The sequence below is a fragment of the Stegostoma tigrinum genome, chromosome 31 (assembly GCF_030684315.1).
Source record: "Stegostoma tigrinum isolate sSteTig4 chromosome 31, sSteTig4.hap1, whole genome shotgun sequence".
NCBI lineage: Eukaryota > Metazoa > Chordata > Chondrichthyes > Orectolobiformes > Stegostomatidae > Stegostoma > Stegostoma tigrinum.
Genome location: NC_081384.1, coordinates 40,790,812 through 40,812,436, shown reverse-complemented (window position 1 = coordinate 40,812,436; position 21,625 = coordinate 40,790,812). Strand labels below are relative to the sequence as shown.

At 41.2% G+C, this 21,625-nt stretch overlaps 1 protein-coding gene across 2 annotated transcripts in view; it reads right to left on the bottom strand.

Annotated features, from left to right (window-relative positions):
• The window catches only part of cdc27 (cell division cycle 27), a 104,652-nt gene that overhangs the window by 69,990 nt on the left and 13,037 nt on the right, over positions 1–21,625 (bottom strand). For both annotated transcript variants that reach the window (XM_059638691.1, XM_059638692.1), the window contains exons 2-4: positions 15,131–15,206; positions 11,152–11,299; positions 6,805–6,930 (exon numbers count right to left, since the gene is read on the bottom strand). In XM_059638691.1, coding sequence (XP_059494674.1) covers positions 6,805–6,930; positions 11,152–11,299; positions 15,131–15,206 — 350 coding nt within the window. The remainder of the gene's footprint in view (positions 1–6,804; positions 6,931–11,151; positions 11,300–15,130; positions 15,207–21,625) is intronic.

The window sequence follows — 21,625 nt, the reverse complement described above, 5'->3', positions numbered from 1 at the left end:
TCTCATGAGACAGGAGTGGAAGCCAAGTCCAAGGCACTCTGGGTAGCTTTGGTACACAGAGAACAAATAAGACTAGCGTGGCTGTCATGACAGGAGATTCAAAGGTGAAGAGAGCAGGCAGACATTTCTGTAACCACAAAAGAGAATCTAGGATATATGCTGCCTTCCTGGCATCAAGGTTAGGGATGCCTCAGGGCATTCTGCAGGAGAAAGGTGAACACTGGTGGTAGTACATTTCAGTACCAACAACAGACGAGGTCAGACAAGCAGAGTATAGGCAGTTAGGGTGTAACATTTAAAAAAAAAAGACCACAAAGGAAGTACTTTCAGGATTACTGCCAGCATCACACGCTCACGATGAAAATGGGAATGAAGAAATGGTACAGCTGTTGAGGAATGATAAGCACGCATTAGCTAGAATGAATTGGTGATCCTTACTGAAGGGTTGGATGGTTGATAGACAAAGGATCAAATTTAAAGAACATGTGCAATGAAATGCAACTCCTATCCGGCACAAAAATTCAAGCGGAACGGTGGCTCAACCATGGCTTACAAAGAAATTAGAGGAATCTAAGGAGACACAAATTTGCCATAAAACAGCAAACCTGAGGTTTGGGAACATTTTAGACTTCAGCAAAAGAAAAGAAAAATGTTTAATTAAGATGGGGGAAAACAGACCATGACACTAAAATTGCAGCAAACATAGAAACTGACTGCCAAACCTTCCATAAATGTGAAAAGAAAAAATATTAGTGAAGGCAAATACAGGGCAGTCATAAGCCAGGAAACTTTTATGTGAAACAACGAAGTAGCAGAAGAATTGAACACATACTTCGGTTCCATCTTCACACATAAAAAATGGGGTCAAAAAACCTCCCAGAAACGTTTGGGTATCGAACGTCAAGTGAGAAGGTAGCACAGCATGAAGTTAGTACTAGTGAGAAAATGGTGCTGGAGGAAGTCATGTGGATAAAGATGAAAAAAAAAAATCACCAGGACCCAATAATCCATATCCTAGAGTACAAAAGAAAATAGCCTGGAAATATATTATGCATTGGTGGCTAGCTTCCAAAGTTTCCAGACCCTGGAGCAGTTCCGACTGATTGAAGGGTGGCACATCATTTAAAAAGGGGAGGAGTGAAAACACAGAATTCAGGCCAGTTAGCCTGGTGTGGCAAATACTCATCTCTTATAAGAGAGACTGATATCAGAATATTTGGCAAGGTTTAATGGGATTGTCAAAGCCACCAGGGATTTAAAGAAAGACACATCATGCTAAACAAAATCTACTGGTGCTTTAGGAAGATGGAACAAGAACAGATTAGGGAAAACCAGTGGATGTGGTGTACTGGATTTTCAGAAGGCTGCTAATATCTTTTTGATGAAGTTGGTAGATAAATTTAAAGCACATGAGATGGGGTAATATATTGTCATGGATTGAGAATTGGTAAACATACAGAAAATGTCGTTGGAATAAAAGGTTTTTTTTTTGAATAACAAGCAGTTGCTTCGGGGAAAATCAGAGTGATCAGTGCTTAGGACTCGATTATTCATGACTTATCTTGGTGACCTCGATACAACATTTTCAAGTTTGCTGACTGCACAATACTGCACAGGACTGACAGTTGTGAGGAGAATGCTAAGAGGCTTCAAGATGATTTAGACAAGTTGAGAGTACGTGAGAATACACCTAGCAAATGCAGTGGCTCAACGTGAAGTGACACACTTCGGTGTGAAAAACACCAGGAATTTTTTAAATGGTGATATAATGGGAAATATGAACATGGATCTGGTGACCTGTACACTGATCAATGAAAGTAAGCAGGTAGATGCAGCAAGCAATTAGGACTGCAAATGGAAAGTGGCCTTTGTTGCAAGTAGATGTGAGTTCAGAAGTAGTGAATGTGTAACTGTAGTTATACAGGGTCTTACTGAGGCCATGCTGTTGTAATGCAAGCAGTTTTGGTCTCCCTATCTAAGAAAGGACATAGGTGCCTCAAAGGGAGTGCAGCACAGATTCATTCGACAGATTCAGAGGATAACATGACTTCCCTGAAAGGCAGCGTTAGTTCAACTGAGCGTGTAAGCACTACAGTTTGGAAGGATGACAAGGAACCCAATAGGATTTAATACATTTCGAACAGTACAGGACAGAAGAGATGCAGGTAGGATGTTTTCCCTGGTTGGTGAATGCAGAACCAAGGGAAGGAGTCTCAGGAGCAAATAAAAACAGAAATCGCTAAAGAAATTCAGCAGTTCTGGCAGCATCCAAGACTACCTTTTATTCTCTCCACAGATGCCACACGAATTTCTCCAGCAATTTATGTTTGTGTGTGTTTTGGATCTTCACCATCCACAGTTCTTTGCTTTGTTGACACAATCTCAGGATACAGGTAGATCATCTAGGACTGAGATGAGGAAACATTTCTCCATGCAACGGGGAATAAAAAAGTGTGGAATTCTCAACCAGAGAAGGCTGTGGTGGCTCAGTCATTGACTAGGAAGAAACATTAATAGCATCAACAGGGACGGAAGGAAAAAGAGAAGAGGAATATGACATTGAGATGGATTATCAGTCACGATCATACTGAATGGCAGAGCAAGCTCAAAATGCTAAATGGCCCACTCCTGCTCTTAATTTCTGTTTCTCTATCTCACCCAGTTCCTGACTACGACTGCATGCAGGCATTGCTTGCATGTGCACACACTCAGATGCTGAGCTCCAAACTGTTGTCAACATCTTCACTAAGGCATACAACAGGTCTACCCACCCCCAAAAATCTTCACATCCAACAACCCAGTTACCCAAATAAATAAGACCTTGGAATACATGAATCACCTTGTACCATTTGGCCTATGTTGAGAGCTGACTGTCAACAAGCACAGAGATCTGTGTCAAAGTTCAATACTGCACTGAGTGTACAACTGCAAACTTTGGTTGCCTGAGCTGTAGTTTTGGAAGGCCAGGATCTCAAGCCAGGCACAAATCTCAGTCCACAGAGGACTATCAAACCGATATGACTCAAACACAGGCTTATGCCCAACAGGCACTTCAAAATCCTCAAGAAATGTCAAAAAAGAAATGCTTCAAAGTCTCCTTGAAGTAGTGCAACATCCTCACCTGGGAAATCCTGGCCCAAGAACACCTGAAGTGATGGGAAATTAGGGAAGAACTAGACACAGAGTTTCATCATGGATGGAAAGCTGAAGTTAAGCATTGACAGAATGAATGAAAATGTGACAATCCAGGCTTTGCCACTCTTCCGTAACACTAACCACTATCTGCCTCAACTATGACGAACTGTAGGACTCTTCAAGTCACCCAATAGTTCATTTTTAGTGAGGTAACAAGTCATCGGTAACAAGGAACTGCTCAAGAAAGGGGATTTACGCATGAAAGCAGGGCAATATAGTTGAGGTATCAAGTGAATATTTTACATTTGTCACCCGTGGTAAAAGAGAAGCAGTCTTAAACTGATAGAGATGTTACCAGATAGTCACTTAAAATATAGATAACCTAAGACATCCAAGGGAAAATGAGTAAAAATTATGGAGGCACTGATCATAATTTTCCATGTTTCTTTTTTTCACACCACCGCTAAGGTGAATGAATCGAGAATGGTTACAATGTTCTTCAAATATAGATTTAAAATAAACACAGCAACTACAGGTCAATTAGATGATCCTCCATGGAAGGGAAGATTCTGCAAATACTAATTCCAAACAAAACCACTATCCTCTTGGGTAAAGAAAAAAGCCAGCACAAATTTCTTCAGATAAACAAAATGAGGCTTAACTAAGAGTTTTCTTTAAGAGAGACAGAAAAGTTTGAAGGTAACACCGATGCTGCAGTGAGCATGGACATCCAAATAATATTTGACAAACTGCCACACAGACTTCCGAGCAAAGTTACATTTCATGGCATGAAAAGGACAATTGCAACATGAATACAAAACTGACCAAAAGCAAAACAAGTCGCGGCTCATGGAAGTTTTCCCAAATGGAGGAACGTGCAGTTCCTTAGGAGATAGTCTTGGGACTCTTGCTATTTATTAATGAAAGAGACCTTGACGTACAAAGTTTGGATGAAACAAACTTGAAAACATTAACTGCGGGTAGTGCAGAACTTGGGTGTTAAACCTTAACTATTTCACATATAATCATGGAATAAATCGTCATATTTTCAAAATTTCTCCTACAATTTATGTCTCAAACTTGCATCTACCACTCTCTCAGGAAGTACTTTCCAGATCCTAACCACTGAGAAAAGTTTCTGTCATGTTGTCTTTACCCGCTTTGTCAATTATCTCAAATCTGTGCTGCCCTATCCCTCTGGTTGGAATTGTTTTTCTAAAATTTATATAGAGCGCAGACCTTTGATGATTTTCAACACCTCACTCAACCTTCAAATCTTCAAACTAATTCCTGGTTAATTCCCATGAATCATTTCTGCACCCTGTGTCATGCTTTCATATCCTTCATGAAGCACTCAGACACAGCTGGTGGAAACGACAAACAGGTAACAGGTGCAATTTAATTTGGAGAAGCACGAAAAGATTCATTTGGTTGGAAAGAATATGGACAAAGTAAGGGGTACAACTGTGAAAGGAGTGCAGGAGCAGAGGGCTTTGGATGTGTGCATAGATTATTGAAGTTGACTAGGCAATTGGGCAGGGCTTTACAAACAGGGGCAGAAAGTGAAAGAGCAAGGAGTTTTGTTGAACCTTTGTAAAGCAATGGTTTGATATGAACTGGCAAACAGTGTCCAGCTCTGAGTACCGCATCACGAAGGGTATAAAAGAAATACATGGGTGCAGAAAACATTCATGGGAATCATCCAGAAATTACTTTATGTATGAAATAGTATGTAATTATGGCCTAAACACAGATCCTTATGGGTCTCTACATCAGCATACATGCCTGTTCTCAATACCACATCTCCTGCTGCTCAGCTAATTTCTTGAACAAGTACATTTTTCCAACAACATTGAAGGAACAATGATGCTTCAAAGTTGGGATGGTGAGCAGTTTGATGGGAAACTTGCAGGTAGTGATATTCTCATGTATCAGCTAGGACAAGGTCGTTGAGGGTGGTTGATGTAGTGCCAAATCAAGCAGGTCGCTTTGTCTTGGATGGCATCAAGCTTCTTGGCAATTTTTGGAGCCACAGTCATCCAGGAAAGTGGGGAGTATTCCACCACACTTCTGACAACTCAAGGACAGTGGATAGGCATTGCAGCCACAGATGACAATTTACTCACCACAAGATTTCTGGCTTCTGGCCTGCTCTTCTAACCATACGATGTATTGGGTTGGGTTTTTAAGATTAGATTAGATTCCCTACAGTGTGGAAGCTGGCCCTTCGGCCCAACAAGTCCACACCAACCCTTGCAGCCTCCCACTTTGGTTTAGTTCAGTTTCTGTTCAAAGGTAACCTTCCAGGTTATTGGATGGTTAAAGAATGACATTCCATGGTATTATCAAATGTTGGTCTAGTTCATGGTTAACTAAGTTGTGCTTGACACTTGACAAGACCATATTGACCATTTACAAGTTCAACACGTAATATCGTTTATGTCTTGCCATATATAGAAATAGGCTATTTTACAGGAGGAATTGCAACTGGTACTGAACTCTGATCATCAAACATCCTTACTTCTGACAGAGAAAGAGGGCGATTATAGGCAAAGCGGCTGTAGTTAGTTGGGCTGAGGATAGCACCCTTAAGAACTTGATGGTTCTGGTGGCACATTAATAATGTCCCTCACTCTGCATCAGGAGGCTAAAGTTCAAGTCCCACCTGCTCTACAGCTATGTCATGACCTGTTTGAACAGGTCAATTAAAAATATCTACCCTCAGGAACTCCTACAGCAATGCCCCAGGACAGAGAAGACTGACCTTCAACAACAACTATCTTCTCAACCATCTTATTTAAGACCTCAACCAACACAAGAGTTTTCCCCTCAATTCCCAGCAATATCAGTTTGGTCAAGAGTCCTTGGTGTCAAAGGCTGTCAATCTCATCTCCTCTCCAGAACACAGTCTATCTGTCAACATTTGGACAAAGGCCTTCAATTCCAATAATTTCTATTTTAGTCAAATCTCGAAGGTTTTCTCAAAGTCTCTGAAAATGAATTGCATAGACATCCTTCTTTTTCTTGATTTAGTTACCTTTTGAAAAAATGATCAGTTTGATCACGCATGACCTAACTGGATAAATTTATGCCAGCTGTCTCCAATCAGCTGAACATTTTCACTAGGTTCAATCTCCCTATTGTCAATGAAACATTTAAATTTCCAACACCACACATGGGCCATCTGGCTAAAAGATTTAGTTTTCTCCTCAGCAATTTTTTTTAAATTGAAAACCTTCATGTGTCACTTGCAATCTGAAGGAATGATTCCTACGTTACGAAATATTGGAGATTATTGTTTGGGCATTTGCTAGGTTGCCAGCTAATGTGCAAAACCTGTGGATAGAAACCATTTCACTGTGGGGAATCTGTTCCCTTTCAGTGACACTAATTCCTTTGTGACATCTGATAAGCTGACTTCTTCCTCAACTGCAAACACAATTGCAAATGAATGATGTAGCATGCTTGCCATTTCTTTTTTTCAAGTCAAATTACAACTTCAGTTCCCAAGAGGTCCAACATGCTTCTGGTCAACGTTTCTTCTTCAATGTATTTATAAAAGAATTTGTGATAATTTCCACATCTCTTGCAAGGTTTATTTCATACGCTTTTTGTAATTTTCTTGTCTATTTCACCACCCTTTGCTGTACTTTATAACAAAAGTCTTACCAGTATATATGCCCTAATAAAGACAAAGTAAAACAAGCTGAGTCTCCAAACTCTGTAACAATGTCATCGTGACTTCTCTGCTTGTTCAATATTCCACCGGCTAAAATCTGCTCTCCTTCTGCCAGCCTAGGAAAAGAAGAAGTAGGGATTATTTTAGAACAGAAGTTCTCTCTATTACTAGATTAAAACAAAATTTGCTGCATTTCAAGATAAACTCTTCCTTCTATATACTGGGGTTTGATCTTGCTCAAGCAATGTTGGGAGATAATAAGTTATTTTGCTCCCAGACTACTAATTTAGTAACTCAAATCTTTGATGAGTGACCAGTGAAGTACCTTCACACGGACAGGGCAAGGATTCTCTGACTATGACGTGGTAATAGTCAACATCCACTACTCAAGCATGTACCCTGAGGGTGAGGAGCATTTCACCAGTATACAGTGTGTAGAGTTTGCTTATAAAAGAAATTAGGAGGGGAAAGAGGGGCTGCAAAATATCTTTGGCAAACAGGATCAAGGAAAGCCCCAAGGCAACACAATTACCAAAAAAAGAGTGGGATTATTAGAGACCAAAAGAACAACTTGTGTGTGGAGCAGGTTACGTGAGGTGGTCTTAAATGCTGTTTCCCATGCATATTCACAAATGAGAAAGAAATCATAGCTGGAGATTTCAGTTGGGAAGGTGAGGCGCTAGATCATGTTAACATTTGCATGAGGTTTTAGATATTTTAGCAGGTATAAAAGTGCATAAGTCCCTGTGACCTAATGGGATGCATACCAGGCTGCTAAGATAGGAATAGATTGCTGAGGTTTTGGCATAGATATTTAATATTTTGTTGGCCACAGACAAAGGGCCAGAAGACTGGAAGATGGTTAACGCAATACCAAGGCGGGCAGCAGCGACAGATCAGGTAATTACATACCTATAGTCTAATGTCATTGGTAGGGAAATTATAAGAAAGAATTCTGAGATGGGATTAATCAACACTTGGAAATGCAGAGATTGATCATGGATAGTCAACACGGATTTGCTGGAAGGAGATCCAATCTCACTAATTTCGTGTTGTTTTTGGAAAAATTGGCTAAATATATTCTACAGAAACCAAAAGAACAGCAGACGCTAAGAACCTAAAACAGACCAGGAACTGTTGAAAGGAATTCAGCAGGTCTGGCAGCACCTTTGGAGAGAAAGCAGAGTCACTATTTCAGGTCTAGTGTCCCTTCTTTACACCGTACTTCTGGTAGAGAATTGTTCTTGTGACTGGAAGCCAGCGAACAGCTTGTGTACCACAGGGATCAGTCTGCTGTTTTCTTACAGTAATGACTTACTTGGATGTTAATGTAGAAAGTAAATTTGTGAATTTGCAGATGACAAAGAAATGTTGACAGTGGAGAGTGTAGTCTCAGGTTAGTCTGAAATTGAACAGGGTCTAAATTGGGCAGAGCAGTGGAATTGAACGCTGGTCAGTGACAAGTGATGCATTTTGGAACGTCTAATAACAGGCAGACATATACAATGAATGGTAGGTCCCTCAGGAGTACTGAGGAACAAAGGAATCTTGGTGTCTGAGTGCATAGGTCTCTGAAGGTATCAACACCGGTAGATAAAAGGTGGTGAAGGCAGCAATAGAATGCTTGTCTACATAAGCCAGGAGTAGAATATAGGAGCAGGGAAGTCTTGCTGCAACTCTATAGACATTGGTTAGGGCAACAGAATACCTTGTGCTGTTCTAGTTACCATAGATGCTGCGCCAAATGTGACACCAAGTTAAACTAATGCCTTCTGCCTGCCATTGGTCCATATCCTACCACTCCTCACATATTAGTATGATGATTTAAAATTCCCTTAAATGACCCTATCGTAGCTGCCTCTGCCACTAGCACCCCTGGCAATGTGTTCCAGACTTTCATCCCTCTCACCTTCAATGCATGCTCCTAGTATTAGACATTTCAACTTTTATATACGGACCTCAAATTTTGCAGACTTCTCACAGGTCTCCCCTCAGCCTCTACAGACAAAACAACCTGACTTTTTCTAGCCTCTCCTTATCGCTCATAGCTCCTAATCCAGGCAGCATCATGGTAAACCTCTTCTGCACCCTCTCCACTTCGTTCCTCACAGAATCATAGAATCTTTACAGTGCAGAAGCAGTCCAATCACCCCATCAAGTCCACATCAGCCCTCCAAAAAGCATCCCCCACACCCCAATCTACCCCTGTAGCTCTGCGTTTCCCACACCTAACCCACCAAGCCTGCACATCCCTTAGCACTATGGGCAATTTAGCATGGCCAATCCACTGAAACTGCACATCTTGGGACTGTGGGAGGAAATCCACAGAGACAGGGAGAATGTGCAAACTCCACACAGACAGTTGCCAGAGGGTGGAATCGAACCCAGGTCCCTAGCACTGTGAGGCAGAAGTGCTAACCACTGTAACGTGGTGACTAGAACTGAACACAATACCCTAAATTTGGCCTAACCAAAGTCTTGTAAAGCTGTAACATGACATCCCGACTCTTGTCCTCAATTCCCCAACGAAAAAAGGCAAGGACACACCGTATGCCTTCTTCACCATCCTAACTACTTATGTGGCCACTTTCAGTGAGCTATGGACTTGAACTCCAAGATCCCTCTGTATATCAAAGTTGTTCAGGATCCTGCCATTAATTGCATACTTTTCTTTCGCGTTTGATCTTCCTAAGCGCAGCACCTCACACATAGCCAGATTAAACACCATCTGCCTTTTCTTAACCGACACCTGCTACTGATCCATATCCCACTATATCCATTGACAACCTTCTACACTATCCACCCATCTTTGTGTAGTCTGCAAACTTACCGACCCATCCATCTACGCTTTTGTCCAGGAAGTTTTTTTTTAAACTATGCAAATATGCAGAGGCCCCAGTACGGGTCCCTGCAGAACACCACTAGTCACAGACCTCCAGCGAGAAAAACTCCCCTCCACCAACACCCAATTGGCCAGCCAATTCTGAATCCAAGTGGCCAAGTTATCATGGATTTCTTGCATCTTAATCTTCTGGATGAGTTTGCCACAAGGGGCTTTGTTGAAAGCCTTGTTAAAATCCATAGACAAAATCCACTGCTCTACCCTCGCTGTTCATCTTTTATCACGTTTAAAAAATTCAAATTAGTGAGATATGATATACTTGCACAACATTTAAGCAGTATTTGGACAAGCACTTAAAATACCAGGATATAGCAGACTATGGGCCAAATGGAGTCAATGGGATTAGTACAGTTTGCTGTTTGTTAGTGAACAGATGCATTGGATCAAAAGGGTCTGTTTCTACAATGTACAACTGTTTCAGCCCAAAACTCCAAACTCCTTGGGAAATTTAGAATCAAACATAACCAAAAGATCACAATGTGAATATCCATTTGAAGCATAAGGTTAATTTCAGTTAATTCAGTCAAAAGTATGCTCCCCATCAAAATGCACATTGGTTGGACAAAATTCACTGCTACTCTCAGCTTGAAACTCCATACTTTCCATGCAGAATTTTAAAAGTATCCATCCACCTGGCCAGAGGGTTCAGCCATCAATTACAGAGAAAAGTAAAATGATTCAGACTATGAAAAAAGTTATATATTTTTTACGGTCCAATCCAATTTCATTTGGACTTGCTTCACAGTCGTGTTTGGTAAATCATGCTTCATCATGGGTAATTTGAGTCAGCTATTCAGATGACCAAGTCATTAAAACAAAGGACAGAGGACAGTCATAAAAGGTGGAGAAGAATTTCAAGAAACCACCTTGGCTTACTCATGGCAGTGATCTTGATTATAATATCATCTTCAATATCCACAGAGATCAGAAAAAAGAAAAATCAGAATGGTGAGGAACATAGGATCAAAAAATTAATGGATGGAGAAGGAGGGCAAAAGAAAGAAAATAAAACACTAATTAATTGAACATTTGTACGTGCAGTTAAGATGGTCAAACTGCATACGATATCCAAATACATAGAGATTATACCAGGCTGCTCACTCATGTGCAGGATTTCTCCTCCCTCCACCCTCCTCCTTTTCCAACCCTCCAACCCACACATTATCCATTTGATGCATGCAATCTGTTGCACAACACATTTCAAAAGCAAGGGTTAATTATAATCTTGGCTAATTTCAAAGACTGACATCAGAAAATACCTCCCCACATTTCAGTGATATACCAAATCCCAAAACAGCACACGATCAACTCTCTTCAAAGGAAATACTCAGGAGGTAGCATCATTATGCAGCATCGGGCAGTGGCCTCAAGTATATTTCAATGTTGCAGAATTAAAGAATTCACAGTTGCCAAATTTCTATTTTCATATACTTACTTGTTAAGATCAGTGCAACATTTGGCAAGAAGATATTTGCACTGAGGGGTAGTACAGCTATGCGTTTTCAAAAGCCGATAGGCTTTGTATACTTTCCCTGAGCGATAGTAACATGTTGCCAAGAGAAACAGAGCCTCTTCTGAACGCACTGAAAAATAAAAGAAAGTAGCTTTTAAGAGACTGATAACTCTCAATTTCTCAATTAAAGTAAATCACTCATGAGACCAAAAGGTAGTAGAGGACAGAAATCAAATCTTAATTAAAAGCTTAAAATTCTGAACTATCACCATTGCTTAAGTTAAAATAAAGTTAACACCATTTAAAAAGGTTCATTTCAGAAGCATCCTCTCCATCAAGATAATGTGAATTTTAACCTGCGCTTTATCTAATACAAACGTATTCCTTTTTAATTGCCTAAGTTTACTACATGAGCGTCATGAAAAAAGCTGAGCAATGAATTAAAAAAAAAAATTAAAATCGGTACTGGACTGGAACTGCATACCAGAGAAACAGGGTCTAGTTAAGTTAGACATAGTAGGAACTGCAGATGCTGGAGAACCTGAGATAACAACGTGTAGAGGTGGATGAGCACGGCAGGCCAAGCAGCATCGAAGGAGCAGGAAAGCTGATGTTACGGGCCTTACATACTTTGAAAGATATCTACAATAAAATGGTTTTCCCATTAATTTGTCAGCTTTGGAGGACTGAATAAACACACCATACCATAGTTAGATTTGAATTCCTAACTCCTGACTGCCTGGCCTTGACAAGAACACACACACACACAGATTGACAAAAACACAGGTCAAACAAATACTTGCCTCAATTATTTATTTTCCTATCTAATAATCCCAAGGATTTAATTATGGGAGGAGATAATTCAACCACTGCATGTCACTAGCAGCATTTAAATTTGATGTTGTGCAATTAGGCTCACATTGATCATTACATTGCAAGGTTAATGAAAAAAGGCTAAACATAACATTAGAAATTGTGCTTGCAAAGCTTTGTCACGAATTTGATGGACTTCACAATCTTGAGGGAAGAGCGTCATCTGGTAGATAATGCCAAAGACATCAAAATTACTTTTTAACAAGAGGTTTCTCCAGACGATCCAAGCTCAGAGAAATTTGGTGATCTAATATTGAGGGGAGTACAACTGCCTTTGATGTCAATACTGCACTCAGTGAAAGGCGCCTGTAAGAAGCCTGAGCAAAACTGGAATCAGTGAATCAGACAAAATTCTTCGCTGGTTGGAGTCAGAGCGCAAAAGGAAGATAGCTACTGTTTTAAGAGTCAATCTTCTCAGTCGCAGGAGGACGCCATTCAATAGCTCAAACTCAGTACCCTGCTCCCATTTTGCCCCCATTTAACCTGTGCTTGAAAACATCCAAAGTTTTGGCCTCAAACATTTTCTGTGGCAGCAAATTCTACAGGATCACAACTATCTGTGAAGAAGTTTCTTCTCATTTCAATCGTCAGATCCATGATGTTCAGCAGCATTTTGGTCATCTCAGATACTGAAACAGTCTATGAATGGGTGCCGCCCGAGTTTGAAATTGGGCTACCAGGAATGTAAATGACTGTAGCAGCAGGCCGATCTTGACTTGTTAGTTTGTTGGGTTGGGCACTAGAAAATGTTGAACTGGGCAAGGTACAGTGCTGAATATCCATATATCTTCAAGGGCAAAGTGTTAAAATATAGGTCGAGTGAGCAATCTGTGTTATCTCTAAAATCACTTCATACGATTGTCAAAAAAGGGTGCACTCTTAGTACTGCTTACAAGACAAGGCATTTTGTCCTTGTACCAGACAGTAGTCAGGCCTCAGTTACAAATTTAGTTTTATTCCTTTCACATCATGTGATATTGAGGCTAATTCTCAGGATAAAAGATCGCATCTGACATAAGCTACTATAACTGGGACACACTGTAATGAAGTGGAATAAAATCAGGGTTGATCAGTTCCGAGGAAAGGTCACCATCCAGACCTGAAACGTTATTATCTGTTCTTTTTCCTTCACAGATGCTGCCAGACCTGCTGAGCTTTTCCAGCAGCTTCATTTACGCTCTTGATCAGATGGTAATGGAAATAGATGGCTCTCCAATTGAATGTTTATCCCAATAAATAGATTCAGGGATCATAATTTGAAGCTAAGGCCAAATCAAGGAAAATAACCCACAATCCAAGCTCGAACCTGAAGAACTGTGCCTCTTTGAACAGGCTTTCAGTCGGTGCTGAGGACTTGAATTGACTAAATTCTTTCAAATGAGCACTAGACATGTTTCTCACTAGCAATGAACATTACTTTCAAGGAGGGAGAAAACACCTGAACAATCAACAGGAGTAGTGTGATCTCCTATACAAGTTTCTGGGATTGGGAGGGCAGCAGAGGCAGAGTCAAAGGAGAATATTTCAATTACCTAGAACATAGAACGGTATAGCTCAGAACAGGCCTTCGGCCCACAACGTTGTGCTGACCTATTACCCTACTCTGAGATGAACTACCCTGCATACCCGACATTTTACTATCATCCAATGTGCCTATCCAAGGGTCGCTTAAATGTCTCTAATGTATCTGACTTGATTACCACCGCCAGCAGCGCATTGCATGCACCCACCCCTCTGTGAAGAACCTATCTCTGACATCTCCCTTATACCTTCCTCCAATCACCATAGATAAGCTGCAGAGCTGGGCTGAGAGGTGGCAAATGGAGTTTAATGCAGACAAGTGTGAGGTGATGCACTTTGGTAGGAGTAACCAGAAGGCCAAGTACACAGCTAATGTTGAGATTCTTAGCAGCGTAGATGAGCAGAGAGATCTCGGTGTCCATGTACACAGATCCTTGAAAGTTGCCACCCAGGTTGACAGGGCTGTTAAAAAGGCATACAGTGTTTTAGCTTTTATTAATAGAACGATCGAGTTCCAGAACCCAGAGATTATGGTGAAGCTGTACAAAACTCTGGTGCGGCCGCGCTTGGAGTATTGTGTACAGTTCTGGTCACCGCATTATAAGAAGGATGTGGAAGCTTTGGAAAGGGTGCAAGGGAGATTTACTAGGATGTTGCCTGGTATGGAGGGAAAGTCTTACGAGGAAAGGCTGAGGGACTTGAGGTTGTTTTCATTGGAGAGAAGAAGGTTGAGAGGTGACTTAATTGAAACATATAAAATAATCAGAGGGTTAGATGGGGTGGATAGGGAGAGCCTTTCTCCTAAGATGGTGATGGCGAGCACGAGGGGGCATAGCTTTAAATTGAGGGGTGAAAGATATAGGACAGATGTCAGAGGTAGTTTCTTTACTCAGAGAGTAGTAAGGGAATGGAACGCTTTGCCTGCAACGGTAGTAGATTCGCCAACTTTAGGTACATTTAAGTTGTCATTGGATAAGCATACGTACGTACATGGAATAGTGTAGGTTAGATGGGCTCGAGATCGGTATGACAGGTCGGCACAACGTCGAGGGCCGAAGGGCCGGTACTGTGCTGTAATGTTCTATGTAATTACACACCCTTGTAATAGAACATAACGTCCATGTACTAGTCATTTCCACCTGGGAAAAAAGTCTCAAGCTATCCACTCTATTTATGCCCCTCATCACCCTGTATACCTCTATCAAGTCACTTCTCATCCTTCTTCGCTCCAATGGAAAAAAGCCCTATCTCCCTCAACCTTTCCTCCTATGATGTGTCCTCCATTCCAGTCAAAAGTGGAGAAATTACTATGTAAATTTTTGGGCAGATGAGAACAAATACTTAGAAACTGTCTTGCAACATGCAGCACCACACTTCACTTCACCTGTGCAATATTTGAGTCAGCCACTTCCTTCTCTAGCTGCCAACTAAGGTTCTAGGATTCAGTCTCTAATCAGTAAGCAACACCACATATCAATGAAGTAACTTGAATCCTCAATTGTTAATTCAACACTCATGAATAGATAGCACTCCTGCAGTTACATTTAGCATCATAGTTCCTACATACCTTCAGCATATAGTCTTTCTGCAAGGAAGACAGCATCCCGATAAGCATAGTGGTTAAGTGCATGCCAAATAGCAGCCTGTTGATAAAAGATAAACAATTGTCACAAAGATGCATCAAATTTAATATTCCTAGAAGACTTCAAATAAATTCGCTTTTCACAAACTGCAAAACTCAACACTTGTGGGCATATCTGGCAGAGTTTCTTGAAAATAGGATTTCAGAGATTTTTTTTAAAAAAGGTTGTTTGTAAAACCTATGTCTTGTGCTAACTGAGATAATGGGAACTGCAGATGCTGGAGAATTCCAAGATAATAAAATGTGAGGCTGGATGAACACAGCAGGCCAAGCAGCATCTCAGGAGCACAAAAGCTGACGTTTCGGGCCTGGACCCTTCATCTCTGATTGAAGGGTCCAGGCCCGAAACGTCAGCTTTTGTGCTCCTGAGATGCTGCTTGGCCTGCTGTGTTCATCCAGCCTCACATTTTATTATCTTGTGCTAACTGCTTTGCTGTAGATCCCTGCTGGAGCTGTTTTAGAAAGGTGCTTGTTTTACCTGCTGAGAGCAAGCAGTGCAGCTATTCAGTCATTTCAGAAAAGAAAACCCTCTTGAGAAGTTCAGGGTGAAATGTATTTATTCTTTTGATGGAATAATTGAGGGAAAAATTATATTTCCCAAAAAGTAGCATCTGCAAGAGTCCACAGCTGATTATTTACAGATCATGACTTGATTGTTCAAGCCAAAATATCAGGGCAAAAAATGCTGTGTTCAACAATTTCAGCACTTATTAAATAAGTTCTATATTAAAGATAAATTAACATTTGTTTAAGAAATCTGATTGTCATGTGTTAGATATCAAGGTCTATCAAAGTTAAAAGATATTTAATAGGTCAACAGGAAAAGTGCAATTTTCCAGCCTCCACTGCAGATAGGTTTAACCAACCCGTTCAGAAATGTTATGACACTTTTGTAGCAGGTAGGACTTGAACAAGGACCTCCTGGTTTCAGATGTATCGATGTTACCACAGCATCATTATATTACAATTAGCACTGATAATCTAAAGAATACTTTGCTGAATTGTCATTTGAGAAGCAGTCAGAACTTGAGATCTGTCAGTGGTCCAGAGAAGTAAATATCAATGAATGTAAAACTAAATGAAGCCCAATGGGAGATAGGCTAGGAATTGAGGCTTGTAAGGCAAAAGGCCAATATCAAGTCATAATACATGTCATCAGAAAATCAAGAAACAAGTGTGCCAACATTAAAAATCTGGAGACAGCAAAAGGAAAGCAAGAAGTTCTGGCTTTAAGTAACCAGGCAAAAAAATAAGTAGACCCTGCACACAGTCTTTGAGTACAAACGAGAAATATCTATCATGGCAAAAACTGACGGCAAGAAGCTTATAGCAGGTGATGACCTAGAAACTATTATCACTAAAGAGGCAGTGCTAGGCAAGCTAATGGGGCTAAAGGTAGACAAATATCCTGGCCCTGATGAAATGCATGCCAGGGTACTAAATGAGGTAATGGAGGAAATAGCAAATGCACTGGTAATGATTTACCAAAATTCACTGGACTCTGGGGGGCTCCCACAGATCAAAAGACAGCCAATGTGCCGCCACTGTTGAAAAAAGGAAGTAGACAAAAAGCATGTAACTATAGGCCAAGTTAGCTTAACTTCAGTAGTGAGGAAAATGCTTGAATCTACCATTAAGGAAGAAACAGCAGGACATCTGGATATAAATAGTCCCATTGGAAACACCCAGCATGGGTTCATGAAGGGTAGGTCATGTTTAACTAATTTGGTGGAATTCTTTGAGGGCATTACTTGTATGGCGGATAGTGGGGAACCTGTGGATGTGGTGTATCTGGATTTCCAGAAGGCATTTGACAAGGTGCCACACCAAAGGCTGCTACATAAGATAAAGTTGCACTGTATTACAGGTAATGTATTGACATGGATAGAGGATTGTTTGACCAGCAGAAAGCAAAGAGCAGGGGTAAATGGGCATTTTTCTGGTTAGCGGTCAGTGGTTAGTGGTGTTCCTCAGGGCACAGTGTTGGGACCGCAATTGTTTACAATTTACATAGATGATTTGGAGTTGGGGACTAAGTGTGGTGTATCAAAATTTGCAGATGACACTAAGGCGAGTGGTACAACAAAGTGTGCAGAAGACGCAAAGTCTTCAGAGGCATATAGATAGTATAAGTGAATGGGCAAGGTTCTAGCAGGTGGAGTTCAATGTTGATAAGTGTGAGATCATCCATTCTGGTAGGACTAACAGCAAAATGGGCAGTTTTAAATGGTAAAAATTTGCAGCATGCTTCTGTGCAGAGAGATTTGGGTGTCCTTGTGCATGAATCGCTGAAGGTGGGATTGTAAGTGCAGCAGGGCATTAAAAAGGCAAATGGAATTTTGACTGCTATTGCTGGAGGGATGGAGTTTAAAAACAAGCAGACTATGCTGTAGTTGCATAGGGTCCTGGTGAGGCCACACTTGGAATACTGTGTGCAGGTTTGGTCTCCTTACTTGAGAAGGGATATACTAGCACTGGAGAAGGTACAGAGGAGATTCACTCAGTTCAATCCAGAGTTGATAGGGTAGGATTATGAGGAGAAATTGAGTAGGCTGGGATTGTACTCAATGGAATACAGAAGAATGAGGGAAAATCTTATAGAAAGATAGAAGATTATGTAGGGAATAGATAAGATGGAGGTAGGGAGGTTGTTTCCACTTGCAGGTGAAGCTAGGGCTAGGGGGCATAGCCTCAAAATAAAAGGGAAGCTGAAGTAGGACTGAGGTCAGGAGGCACTTCTCCACCCAAAAGTGTTGTGAACCTTTGGAATTCCCCGCCCAGTGAAGCGGGTGAAACTACCTCACTACATGTTTTTAAGGCAAGGTTAGATAAATTTTTGAACAGTAAAGGAATTAAGGGCTATGGTGCCTCCATCTGCTTCTACCACTACCACTATCCCTGCCAGCGTGTTCTAGACTCCTACCTACTCAGGCAACTCAAAAGCCACATGTAGACTCTCTGTGCAAAAAGGGAAAGTGGAGCTGAGTCTCAAAAAGATCAACCATGATCTTACTGAATGGCGGGGCAGGCTCCAGGGGCCAGATGGCCTACTCCTGCTCCTAGTTTTTAGGTTCTTATTCATTGCTGAGAGTAACATGAGGAAAAGGTGTACACATTCAAAAGGATCAATAAAATAGGCACAAGAAAGTGAAAAAGTGTTGTCAACAGATTGGCAAACGGCAAGATTTCTTTGCCTGTTCAGGAGCTTGGTGATGCTAGAATAGATTTTCCATGTCCAGCCAGTCACTTATGGCACACGGTCTATCTGTCTGGATTCTTGGCTTGGTCTGCTTCTCCCCCATTAAGCTCTTGAAAGAATTATTCAAATCTCAATGACCAAACATTATTTATTTTCTCAAACTATGGACAACATAAACAGAGTCTCTTCAAATGTGTCTCAAAAAGGACAACTCCAACATTGTGGAAATTAGGGAAACAAACCTTGAATCCAGTCCCTCAGTGGAGTATCTCAATGTCCGCTTCTGATCAATATCAAACAACAAAAAAAACACAACCCAGAGAGCAGGTGACAATAGCGAGTCGCACAAAAAAAAAATCAGGCAACTCAAAAGCCACATATAGACTCTTCAGAACAGTCAAGATGAGCCACAATCCAAGCACCAATGGGCTGACACCACACAGTGCTGCTTCGAGACCGTAATACAAATCAGTACTCACTGGAAGGAGCACTACAAAATTGTCCTTAACCAAGACTTAGTTCTTCACTGGGGTATCCTTGACCACATTCAACAGCAGGGCACCTGCCATCACATCAGCACAATTCTATGCCAATAATAGGTTGAAAAAGCCATCCGATAGCTGGGAACTAACAACACTCAACTCGGAAGAAGTTTCCGTTGAAATAGAGTGGAGAAGCAGTCTTGGTAGTTACATGATCTTACGCGGAGGAGGAAAGCATGCGAGTTGATGTTCTCGACTCAATTATTGTTACCAACTTAGACAGGCGAGGAATCAATTATGGTAGCTACAGAAAAGTCTCCCAGCTGACTGCCACAACTCCCAGTGGCACCTTTCAAAGTTAACAATGAGGGTGGCATCCAAAAAAAGGGCACAGCGAACCTGATCTTCACAGGGGTGTGGGAGAGGAGAAGGCAGGGAGGGAGGAGATAATTGAGTCCTCTCCATGAATTTGGCAGATTGCACAAAATCAATCATCATTCTCCTGTTACTGCCTCACATTCTCAACAACAGATCTAAAGATCCAAGACATTTGCAACTAGGAAAAATAAGGTTGTATCCTGGAACCAACACTTTTCTCCAGCTTTCTCATCACAACACTACACCCCATTTCAATGATGTCTCCGACTTGACTGGAATTCTGTACAGCAAGAACAGGAAACTGATAATCTTATTTCTGCATGAAAAGCGTGGCAAACTGTAATAGAACTGCAATATACAGATAATACTGTGGGCACACATATTCACAGACAAAGTTCCAAACCATCATGAGATGTCTGCATGAAAAACTCAATGTCTGCACGACCAAAGTTCTCTGCATTCATCCATTACTGAGCTGCTCGAGACCAGCCCACACTAGGTTGGGGTTTATTATTCATAGAATCCCCACAGCACAGAGAGAAGCCATTTGGCCGACATGGTCTGCAACAAACTGCCAAACATCATCCCACCCCAGCCCCATAACCCCACATTTATCCTACATTTAACCCACCTAGTCTAGATATCCCTAGACACGATGGGACAATGTAGGGTGGCCAATCCATATAACCTGCAGATCTCTGGGCGGTGGGAGAAAACCCAAGTAAACTCAAGGAGAATGCACAAACCCCACACAGACAGACGGTCCCCTTGGGCTGGAAATGAACCGGAGTCCCTGGCAGTGAGAGACAGCAGTGTTAACTACTGTACTGTTTACACTCACTGTCTAAGTGGGAAGTTTCTCCCCCTCTCACACGCTCTCTACAGTCTACTCAAGGCAGTCATAATTGTGAACACCTCCCATCAAATCTCCTCCTGTCAGCCTCCTTCTCTCTAAGGAGAACAGCCCCAACTTCTTCAATCTGTTGTCTTCACTGAAGCCCCTCATCCCTGGAACCATTCTTGTAAATTGCTTCTGCACTCTCTCTGGTACACTGACATCTTTCCTCGAATGTGATACCCATGAATACAGAAGTTAACACTTCCTTGTACTTGTACTCTATACCCCTATTAAATGAAGCAGAGGACATCGTATGCTTCATTACATGCCGTCTCTAACTGTCCTGTCATCTTCAATGATTTATGCACATATATCCAGCTCCCTCTACTTTTTCACTCCCGTTCGAACCATAGAAAATGGGTGCTGGAATAGACCGTTTGGCCCTTTTGGAGCCTGCTCTGCCACTCAATGTGATTATAACTGATCATCTAAATTGATAGCGTCTTCCTGCTTTTCTCCCATATTCTTAGCCTTTCAGTCCCAGGTAACAGATAAACAACTCCTTGAAATCATACCATATTCTGGCATTAATTCATTTCTGTGATTGTGGAATCTCTCACTACTGAGTAGAAATTCCTCCATTTTGGAAACAATTGTGCCCCCATTTTACATTGTCTTCCCATGTTATTTCTAATGAAAATGCATTACCTCTCACTTGTCTGCATTCAATCTCATTTGTCACCAGTTTGCCAACTCCACTACCACGTCAGTGTACTTTAACTCTTCCAAGTTTCACGTTATCTGCACACTTCGCTATTGTCCTCTATATAGCGAGGTCCAGATCATTCATATATACCAGGGAAAGTAAAAGGTTTCCTGTACTGACCACTGGGGAGCTCCAATACAAATCTTTCTGCAGCCCAAAAAAGTATGAATTAATCACCATCTTTTCTTTTCCATCTCTGAGCCAACTTTGAATCCACTTTGCTTCTCTCCCTTTTATACCATGATTGATAACTTTGCTGACAAGTCCACTGTTTGCATCATTTCAAATACTTTGTTGATGTGGTATACGTGATTTTCACACTGTTAGTGTTATTCTCATTGAGCCACTGCCATTCCAAAAAACTCCGGCAAGCTGGTTAAATACAATTTCTCCTTTAAAAATCCATACTGACACCTACTTTTTCCGTATGACTATTAATTTCTCAAAGCTTCACCACCGTTCAGGTGGGATTATCCTTCCAATGTTTTCTTGAACAAGGCCATCATGTTTGCAGTTCTACAGGCTTGTGGCACTTCCCTAGAGTTGAGAGAAAATTAAAAAATTATGGCCAGTGACCCCACAATTTCTACTGTACTCTCCATTCAAATCCTTGGATGCATCTCATCCAGTCCCAGGGCCTTGTCAAGTTTGTTTTCCCTTTCCCATTTAAGGGAATACACCTCGAATGGTTCATGTACATCTGCTGTGTGTTCATCTATCTATTTCCTGCCAACCTCTTGCTGCACGCACTCCTGCT